The sequence below is a fragment of the Nyctibius grandis genome, chromosome 18 (assembly GCF_013368605.1).
Source record: "Nyctibius grandis isolate bNycGra1 chromosome 18, bNycGra1.pri, whole genome shotgun sequence".
Classification (NCBI taxonomy): Eukaryota; Metazoa; Chordata; class Aves; order Nyctibiiformes; family Nyctibiidae; genus Nyctibius; species Nyctibius grandis.
The window spans coordinates 9,642,711-9,653,181 of record NC_090675.1 but is presented as its reverse complement, the minus strand read 5'-3'; the positions used below and the strand labels follow the sequence as shown (position 1 = coordinate 9,653,181).

At 45.4% G+C, this 10,471-nt stretch overlaps 2 protein-coding genes across 10 annotated transcripts in view; one reads left to right on the top strand and one right to left on the bottom strand.

Annotated features, from left to right (window-relative positions):
• Window positions 1-3: 3 nt before the first annotated feature.
• MYO19 (myosin XIX) overlaps window positions 4-10,471 on the top strand; it is a 28,036-nt gene continuing 17,568 nt past the window's right edge. For 7 of the 9 annotated variants that reach the window (XR_011049473.1, XR_011049472.1, XM_068415982.1 and 4 more), the window contains exons 1-5: window positions 4-203; window positions 365-488; window positions 6,794-6,971; window positions 8,061-8,150; window positions 9,988-10,132. Coding sequence is in view for 7 of the 9 variants with exons in the window: in XM_068415982.1 (XP_068272083.1) it covers window positions 8,139-8,150; window positions 9,988-10,132 (157 nt within the window). In the remaining 2 variants the exon portion in view is untranslated. Of the gene's footprint in view, window positions 204-364; window positions 489-6,793; window positions 6,972-7,061; window positions 7,427-8,060; window positions 8,151-9,987; window positions 10,133-10,471 lie in introns of those variants that run through there. The other 2 variants (XM_068415983.1, XM_068415984.1) reach the window with 2 other exon arrangements.
• Window positions 3,388-6,892, bottom strand: PIGW (phosphatidylinositol glycan anchor biosynthesis class W). The gene is made up of 2 exons (XM_068415990.1): window positions 6,515-6,892; window positions 3,388-6,117 (listed from the first exon to the last, which is right to left on the bottom strand). Exon 2 carries the CDS (start codon window positions 5,693-5,695, stop codon window positions 4,175-4,177), a length of 1,521 nt encoding a protein of 506 aa, XP_068272091.1. The 5' UTR covers window positions 5,696-6,117; window positions 6,515-6,892; the 3' UTR covers window positions 3,388-4,174.

The following is a 10,471-nucleotide window of genomic DNA, read 5'->3' as shown; positions in this document are numbered from 1 at the left end:
AGAGGCCTGGCCCCGAGGGCGGCGGGAGCCGGGGCGCCTCGCGCCTTCCCCTCCCGTCAGGCGGCCGCTGCCGTCGCCTTCCCGCTGAGGGGCCGGCGGGACACGGCGCCCGCGGCCAGGCCCTCGCCTTGGAAAGGCGCCGTGTCCGCGGTGGGATAGAAGGAACCGTCCCCAAGAGCGATTTGCGAGCGGCCCTGGCTGAGGTGCAGTGGGGAGAGGGGGGACCCGGGGGGTGGGAGGTGGGGAGCAGGTGAGGTTAAACCCCGAAGTGTCGGCGGGGTGAAGGCCCGTCGCTGTCTCGCGTGGGACAGGGGCGTATTGGGGCCTGTGCGTGGAAGCAGCCTCAGCGCAGGTTTTACTATAGACGCAGCCGAGCGCAGACCGACGGGGAGCGTAAGCGAACCAAAATGCATCGAACGCCAGCGCCTCAGCTGCAGCCCAAGCATCAAAGTGCAGCCTCAGATTTCCCTGCCCTGATTCCGTGCCAGGTAAGGCAGGCTTTAATTGGAGTTACGGTCTGTAACTTAAGGCTGTTGGCTTCTGCACCACCCTCATGCAACCAACTAGAAATCCTGTGGCGGCTTAATTTAGGCAGCCAAAAACCCCATAGCCTTTCTTGAATTATTAAATAATACCGTTGATCTGTTCATTCTTGTTATATATGTATATAGATTCTAAAGTCCTCACAAGAAAACGCAAAGAGGCAATTAGGGGGCAGGATTTTTTTGTTTCTGCATAAAAAAAACCATCTTTAGCAGAGGAGTTAATTTACTCCAACTCATCATGCAACATCTCTACCTCTAACGGAAACATTGTGCAGAGCCACATCGCTGCACGGTTTGCAGTTTGTGTATTTTCATGGTTTGATTCTTCAGTAAAAAAGCAAGCTGGCATTTTGTAACAAGGGATAGTTTCTCACATTAGAGTGTTATGAGCACACCGAACTGTGACAAGTATCCGTTGTCTGTGCAGGGTCCATTCAGCGTGCGGGCTCCTGCATCACTTCTGCCCCTCTGCTCCCAGAGTGTGGTTGGATCACATTGACAAAACAGCAATGCCCCAAATTTTGTATTGTCAGGGTGCACGCTGATAAACTACGTATGAAAAGCACCATTCCATTTCATGTAATTCTTATCCACTGAAAAGGGTTTTTTTCAAGTTGCTAGAATATGCAGTTTGCTTGTTATCTACAAAACAGTGAAAAGACAGCCAGCCCCTCTGTGCCACTCATTTGCATGGCCCTCTTTTGCCTGGAAGAAATACCTGTTCTTTAGGACACAGTGGCTTTGAAATAGGATACTGCCTGAAATCTTTGTTGTTAACATTTGACTTCAAAAGAGATGCTACGTGGTTGGAAAGGAAGGCATGCTAGTGAGCTGATCCTTAAAAATAATGAAATTTGGTAAGAAGCTACTAATATTTAACAAATAACAAGGTTAAGGATAAGTGTAATCAGCTCTACTCTCCCATGTTTTTTATATCCTGCAGCCCTGCCAAAGGTCATTCGGTGGAATTATGGCAGCAAAGACAAAACAATTTATGTTTTCCCAGTCCTCTGCTTTACTGTCACTACTGAAGTTGGTGGGAGGCTATAGTTGAACCATTTTAGTCTTACTAAGTGAAATATCTTTAACTTTTACTGATTATGTAACAGAGTTTCTGGTTTTTTAAAATATATCTTTGATCTCTACAATCCTCCTCACCTAAACACACCCCAAAGTGAAATGAAACAGTGTTCTTGTTCCTACCAGCCACTGAGCTAACAGCTATTGAGGTACGCGTGGAGTATCGTATCTACAGCACTATCGTAGTGTTAACTTCACTCTCATCTTTTCAAAATCATTAGAGTGCCGTTTGCTCCTGCAGACTCTGTGATCAAAGAACGCTCGCTTGCATTTCTTGGTTCTTTCAGAGGCATGCTTAATTATCTGTATCTATTCATAGCCTAAACATTCAGCATTAATAACTATGCTGGTTGCTTCAGGGCAGAGCTTGCCCCATTTGTTATCGACAATAAACAATGAGAATTAATTGTCTCTCATTAATTCAGTGGTGAACAACTTACTTCATACGGCTTTAAAAGCGGGAGACGGCCTCATGGTGCAGTGTCGTGCCATTACCTAGAGAAGCAGGTTGTTCTCACTCCCGTTGTTCCTTGTGCACCATGGTATTGTGACACATAGCTTTGCCTGCTATGTTGTCACTAACGGCACTTCCAGTCCCAGCACTGGTGCCCGCCAGCCTGCTGCCTGTGCTGAGCTAACAGGGCTCTGCACAGACACAGCAGACCTCCCACACAATTTTTGCTTCACGAAATGCAAGTTGGGATCTAGATGGTTTGCTGCTTGTCCAGACACAACTGTGCTTTGTCACACCCAATTAATGCCTTAATGCTGAATCACAGTGATAGACTTGTGCTCACAAGCAGAACTCATCGCAGGTCTTGTGCTTCAAATATTTCAAAAATTAATATCCATGAGGAATTTTGCATAAATGAGTAGTGCCGTTCAGCTCACGATGGAGGCCTTTCTTCCCTAGGCGAGGCTAGGAAATGTTTTAAAATAAATACATACACCAGTTACCAGAAAACTCTGCTATAAACTGTGGCAACTGTTTATAAGATGTTGCCAATTAATTGCATTTGTCCCCAGGATAATACAGGCCTTTCTTTAATTCTGAAGGCTATACGGCTGTAACTTGGAAGTAAACAAGCATGAAATCAGCATGGCCACAGCCTACAATCCTCAGGCTTCAGCCATTGGCCAATGGAAAGGCAAGAGAACTTCATAAATTTAAGACTATTCCCCAGCATGTCTGCCTTAAGCAATCTGATTTAGAGGCTTAATTTCCATAGGTTTTATGGTTCATCACATTTGACAGACAAGGAGAAATTTGAAATATGGCCCAAGTGCGCTGCTGTAACTCCCCTGACATGAGGCATCTATCACCAACTACCATTTCTACTCCTTAAGTATTTATATCTCCCATTATTGAATTCCTCACAATCTTTAAATGTATTTCCCTTCTCAACAACTTAATGAGGTCAGGAAGAATTGTGACAGGAAAGTGAACAAAAAAGGTGTTCTGCTCTGGACTGTGACAGAGAAACCGAGCACATCTCTTGTCAATACTCTCCGGTACCCTGACCCACTGCGTCGTGCTTCTTTCCATTTGCACGCTGTTTGTTTGCTAATAAAAATTAATACAGAATGTGCCCACGTGACATCTCAGCTGTCAAAACACAGTACTGAATGAGCTGCTCTTTAAAATAATTTTATAGTCAAGTAGGTGCGCCTTGAGTACTTTTAACATAGAGCTGAAGACCATATTTTACAGAAGACCATATTTTACAGTGTTCTTAAAGATGAGCTGTCACAACATGTTGGTATGCAGGTTGGGGGTGAACTAATTTTGGATCTTTGTATTTTCCTAGAAAAGGCTGTGCTGCTCTTATCTGCACCACAAATTCCAACAACTGCTTTATGAATTCATCTGCAGTTGAGTTTCATCCTTCAGAGCATCACACTTTATCTAGGGTCTTCATTTATATTTGTCACTGAGGATGAAAATGAAATTTAGCTTTAATTCAAAGTCTAATTTAGATTTCAGTATATGATTAACATTCCACATACAATTATTCCTGTCAAAGTCAAGCATATGCATAAATCTTTCCAGCACTGGGGCCAAAACATTTTTAAGTATCCACTTATTCAATACATATCATATAAAGAATTATTCTTATCTATTTTTTATGCAAGGGCCTTAACTAGGTAAATCTTGACACAGCTAAATCTCTCCCTAGATAATTACTCATTTTCTTACTTTTCATCTGGCCTCTACGCTATACATTGTTATCTAATTCTACCAGCACTTGGGTATGAACACAGCTCATTCATTAACTCTAAGTACATGTTACTCTGCTGCATGAGTGTTTATAGGAGCAGCAGGAGTGTGCAGCAAACAATCTCAAATACTGAGTTTTCAGGAAAATGTGTAACAACTCCAACAGGTAACAGCATTGACTGTACAATTTGGTAAAACAAACCATTAAAAAAATAATCAATACTAAATCATAAAAAGCTATACTAAGTTATAAATTATTGTATCTACATAACAATACTATCATCCAACTACAGCAAACCAGGTTAACTATTCCACTTAAGACAGAGTGGAATCACCAGAACTTTAATACTATATTTTTGGCATGCAATATATACATAATTAAACAGTTAAAAAACATATACAAGTGTAGTATACATAACGTAAATGCAGTCTTGCTGTGGATTGTATCTATCAGTATATTCACAGCACCAGTCATAACATTTGCTAGCAAGAAAAACAGTAATTGATTTTTATTAATAGCGCTAATCAGGCAAATGTGTGACAGCTTGCCTTCCCTTCCCATAGGCACAGCCTCCGTTTCATGCTTTTTACTGGTTCTAGGGGGCTCTACAACGTTCCAACAACAGGGCACACTGGACCCCTTCACGAGCAGCTTTGTGAACACCAACGTGAGATCAGTCACTACAAAAAAGATAAAGAAAGTCAGACAGTGAGCAACCACCCATATGCAGTAGGAGAGATTAGCCATGCGGCGGGACACGGGGTCCGCGTACGCTTGCGACACGTGAAGAAACACGAAGAGCACGAGAACTGTCAGCAGGAAGGAACACACTGCTTCAGTCCAGCCTTTGACTGAGTTTCTGCACTTCAGCAGGCACAGTCCCACTTGGACGCTCGCCATGTATATGGCCAGATATCCAAACAGAGAGAGCAGCCCTTCCCGGTTGGCATCTAAAAAGCCAGCCCTAGTATCTCTGCCATTGCTCCCATGCAGGATAAACATCTTTAGAGAGGTAGTGTTAAGAGTAAGCTGATAAAGTACAGCGAGATTTATAGCAACAATCCAAGATTTATTTTTTGGAAAAATGGCTAGAAGTAGAGATGCTGCAAGCCTCACAAATGCTAAGGTAAAGAAAAAATTCCAGTGCACTCCATACTCTGAAGTATGTTCATGATACTCTATAGATTTAACACTAAGCAGTCGTCCAACACCAAGAAAAATCAATGGCCAAACAGAAAAGAGCTGCCTGGCCAGATTGGAAAATTTTGCTTGTGTCACACAAGACTTCTGTCTAACTTCAGGACAGACGAGAGCATTACTGAAAATAAAAGCTCCAACCCCCAAATCCATAACTCCTGTTCCATAGGTCTCGGCTTTGGCGTATCGCCTCGGATACTGTGGGAAATCCACAGCTAAAATGCTGATTGATGTCAACACATTGACATAAACGCGAAACACAGTTATTGCTGGAATGTATTCTGGATCCAAGTACGTCTTCTGGAAGTCTCTTACAATTTGCCTAAAAGGCACTCTGGTCTCCTGTTTTCTTTGGCTGTATATTTTAGAAAATATTCCGGCACAGAAGGCTGCAATGATAGTTGGCATGAAAAAGATGACTGGAGACAAGACTGTACAGGAGAACACGAGAGGAGATACTAGCACAAGGAAGTCTAGCAGCAGGCTGTATTTCCTTGAACTTAAAGGTTTCCCATAGTGCAGGTAATATAAAATCAAGAGGAGTCCTCTGCAAAGCAGGCAGAGTGGAGCTAGAGACAAGCCTAGTGAAATTTCCAGCAAACTAGTTCCATTTAAGTTGCTGATAAAGGCTTCTTTCAGGTGTTTTTGTGACATTCTTCTTTCTTCCTCTGAAAATACAAGTGTGAACTTGAGTTAGTTTTGTAAAACAGGGCTCTTAGAACTTCAAAAAAAGTGAATCTTGTCTACCAGTTCATTGACACATATCGTGAGTTCAGAAGTCATCAGTTTTTCTGTTACTCTTCAATTTAGAGAACACAGAACAGCAGCCCCAGTGCTGCAGATGCTGGTGTTGACACTCCACTGTGGCCTGTGAATATACTATAGTCATATTCTCTATAGCATAAATGAAACGGATATGTAAAAATGTGGGTCTAATGAAGTTCCTCTTGCCTGGTCAGCAGAGACTGTGCAATAAACCCAGCAGCTAAAATCCCCACTTGCAACACAAGTGCCTTTTTAAAGAGTCCCAGTCCCACGGCGATCCTGCCCAGCCGGGCTCCTCTGCCCTGTGGGACCTGTTTCAAGAGAATATATGTTAAATGTGAAAAGCATTAATTAAAAAGTCAAAATTGCTGTTTAGTTCGTTTAACTCGCAGCGTGGGTAGCAGCAAAGCCTTTGTTAGCTAACCGTGCTCGCTCGCACAGCCCAGCAGCCGTTTCCCCGTGCTAGCAGCCCACCGTGTAACTGATGGGATTAAGAAAATTAAAAAACAAAACAAAACAAAACCCAAAAAAACCCCAAAAAACCAACCCCAAACCATCTGTGATTCATTCTAAGGAGAACGTAAACCCTGCCCAGGGAGCACTTTAAGGAAGTGGATTTTAGCAGTGTGTGCACAGCTTTGGATGCACATTAACACAACTTCTACTGAAATGAGATTTGAGGCTGCACAGAACCGAACCGAAGCTTACCGGTGTGGGCGCGGGGCCCGGCGCGGGACACCGGCACGCCGGGGGGAGGCTGTCGGGGGGCAGCACCCCCGCATTTCAACGCTGCCGTTCCCTGCGGAGGCCGAGGAAACAAGCCCCGGCGGACCCCGGTGTCCGCTAATCGCTTGCCCTCGATGTCCCAGGCCCCTTCCCCGTCGCACGGCGTTCCCGCAGGGCGCGCTGGCTGTACCGGAGCCCCCGGCGCGGCCGCCGCCAGGCCCCGGGCCGCTCCGCAGCGCTTCCCCCTTGTTCCGCCCGCAGGTAAACGCCGCCCGCGCTCCCCGCCCGCACTTTCGCCAGCGGGACGCAGCCTGCTCTTCCGCAGCCACCGATTCACCACCGGCCATTGCCGCCGCCGGCAGCCCCCGCCCCGGCTCCGCCTCCTCCGCCGCCCGCGCTGCCCTACGCCTCGGCCCGCGCTGCCAGCCCGCTGCCCGCGGTGAGTGCGCCCTGCCCTGCCATGCCCTGCCCGCCGCCCGGGGACGGCGCGGGGATCGCCGCGGCCCTGAGCGGAGCCGCCGCCGGGCGCTGCCCGGAGCCCGCCCGCCTTTAACCCCCGGGAGGGACCTGCCCCGGCGCGGCTGCGATCCCGGGGGAGGCCGGGGTCCTGTCCCGGGAACTCACGGCCTTGCTGTGGCCCGGTGGCGAGGCCCTGGGGGGGACACAGGCCCGTTGGGAGCGACCTTGGGGAGAGGCTGCACCAGCAGGGAGCTGCGATCGCCGGTGTCCTCTGGGGAGCCGGTTTAACGGGCACACAGAACTCTGCCAGCTACGAGCAGCTTTCTCCTAGGAAAGCACGACAGTGTAACTGGATTAGAAACCCTCTGAAGGCAGAGAGTCTTGATGGTTGTGTGTCCGTGACCTCTATGGATCGAAGTAGTGTTTTCGTGCCAGGTAAGAAAAGAATAAGAATAGGAGTGGAGTGGAGTAGAGTAGAATTAATAGCAGTTTCAGCTGCTGGAAGAAGACAGAATTCTTCCTGGCTACGTGACTGGAATCTGTGTTTATCACAGAATTCAGAAGGTGAGTTTGACTCACCTTGGGTTGGCTCCCACTGATTTTCAGGGGAAACAGGAAGAGGACAGCAAGCAAGCGTATCTTATTTCTGCTGCAATACAAAACTTCTCTGAGTCACTCCTTGTCCAAAGCACTAGCTTCTCTGACGCCATCACGCCGACAAATCTTTCCTATTTGTCCTAACAGGAGGAATTTAACAAAAACGAAGTTGTAATTTCTTGCCAAGAAACCTTGCTTTATTAATTCAAGAGAAACAAAGCATTTTATTCCTGCAGTAAGGAAAGATACATTATTCCCTCCCAATAAGCTTTATTTGCAGGGGCAAACAGAATGTATGACTATCACTCTGATAGTGCGGGTAGGCTTTCCAGCTCCAGCATTACTTGGGCCCTGCTGGGATCGGTACTGCTGTCTGAAGCCTTTGGGCTCTGCTTGTGGAACCCTCCAGAGAATGACATGTCCGGAGTTATTTTGTTCTAAATGTCCTTTTTAAATTTTTTTTTCTTTTAAGCGTTCTTCAGTCCGATTTGAATGAGATACCCTAGAGCAAAGGCCCTCTCCAGCATTCCCGTCTGTACGGCTGGACAAGATGCCAAAGCAGGTAAAAAGAAAACCAGGAATTGCGTGTGCTAATTAAATTTTACAGCTAGGAAAGAATTCTTGGCTTGTTTCCATCCAGTCAAGATTAGGTAACTACTAATGTATATTCACCCCTACTTCATGAATTGACTGGTCCCATTAACTGCGTGGTTTTGAGCTGTGTTACTAACACCAGCTAGTGATTTTTTTGTTACACCATTGGCTTTAACGGGGCAGGTGTTAATGCATGTAGCATGCACATCCCTAAGGGTAATTTTTCAGTAAAATTCATGGACATGTGAGCTATGCAGTGTAGGTATCAGAAGTGATTGTATTTTCAAATATTGTTTTCCTTTTGGCTAAGCGATCACCGTCTCTTCTCAAATGAAGCCATGGTGAGCAGGGGGTTGCAGATGAGCAAAAATAAACCCTTTCTCAGGTCTTGCAATATCAGCTGCACAATGGACTTAAAAGAACCCAGCTGGTGCCAGCGTAATACAGCAAACACATGGGAGGGCACAGGAGGAATGGGCAATTGGCAACTCACCTTGTCCACGGAGTATTTCATAATTGAGTGTGTCTGTTCTCTGTGAAAGCAGCAAGCTTCTTCATGTTCATTCAGAGGAGAATAACAGAAATCACTTTGGTGGAAATGCTTAACTGCATTGCAAAGCTTTTTTTCTCTCTTGCTGTGTAAAATTTTGTATTGCTGGAAATTAACTACTTATGCTGCCTGCGAAACATAATGAGGCTCCTAATTGAGTACATTATTGGTGCTTTATTTTTTTTTAGAAATGTGTTAATGGGGTTTTCCCCTTTATTAACAAGCTTAGCTCACGTAGTGGGAATGCTGCTAACCGAATTTAGCACTTTTTCTGTATAAACAAGGTGATACTGTTCATTGACTTGGTTAACTTGTAAAGAATTGCAGATTTATGCTGCTAAATACAAATGAGTAAGGTTACTTTGAAGGAGTTTCTGTCAAGTAGAACAGAAAAGGAATATCCAGAAAGCAAAAATCAGGACTGGCATCTTTTCCCTTCTTCATTTTCCCTTATAGCTCCTCTCTCCTTCCCCCCAGAAATGACAAGCAGGACCTGAAATCTCTCTTCTGGCTAAGTTTTCCATTACGCTTGTACAACAAATGTGCCCTTCCAACTAATATTGTCAAGGACACGTGAGCCCAGAGGCTGAGATTTAAATACTTTAAGTGATTCAAAGGGGACAAATCTTCACCTAGTGCAGGCCAGCTCTCAGAACACCACCATTTCTTTCCCCTGGCTGCGATGTGTGCATTCTGCAACTTCACTCTGGGGGCCCTCAATCTCTGCTCTAAAAGTGGGTATCTCTGCTAGGAAAGCAGCATTTGTGTTGGACCACAGTAGCTTTCAGCTCTACTTTAGCCTCTGCAGCCAGTCCTTCCTGCTTCCCTCTGCCCAAGGCAGTGTTTGCATTGAATGCATGACATGCATAGGCTTAGAAATATGCCAGTTAAGAACACTGTGTAAGTTCGTCTGTGCTGAACGACCTGCAAAATTGCAAGTGCCAGGCAGTGTGAGTCTCAGGACACGTTCTTTCCGAGTGCCTTTGCTTACAGCCAGAATTACCAACGATGAATTCAGTTTACAGTGTTGTCAGCCTTGCCATCTCTCATGTGCTAGATATCCTTTCTAAAAGCAGAGCTCCCCATGGGAACCATTGATGCTGGGGGAGGGCAACTGGGAGGAAGAGTAAGTTACACTCCTGCCAAGAGTGAACTTCTGTTACATGGAAGTAGTAGAAGAGCTATAAACTGTAGAGGATGAGGTGAAAGTTCAGCTGTATTCAGCCTTTGGTGCTGATCTGACACCCTTCTCCAGGAAAATGGCCAAAAAGAAGAATCTATCATCCAGAATGACCTCAGTGAATCATTTGAAGAAGAAGTTAGAGCATTCCTCAGTGATGAAGAGAAACTGCATCTTTTTGATGACCTCACCAAAGTTAATCCAGTGACAACTACAACAGGTAAGCAGCCAGCCATGGGAGTATCTCCTGAGGGGTGACTTTCCCTGGTGGCTACTAATATATGGTAGTTACAGCTCTCATCGCATTACTACTATCATGAACGCAGTAGTTAAAGATTCAAAGCCTATTAAAGCCTATTCAAAGCCTTAGAAAGTCACATTTGGCTTGGTTGAATTTTTTAAAAATACTTTTGTTGTCGATTTAGCCATGCTGATCTCTTATCAAGCTCTGCATGCAGAGCTCACATTTGTATTGTTGGTTCAGGTAGTGGCTGAGAGTTAATGCTATCGAAGGAGTCCTGCATGACCTTGTGATTGCAGTTTGGTATTGTACAAACAT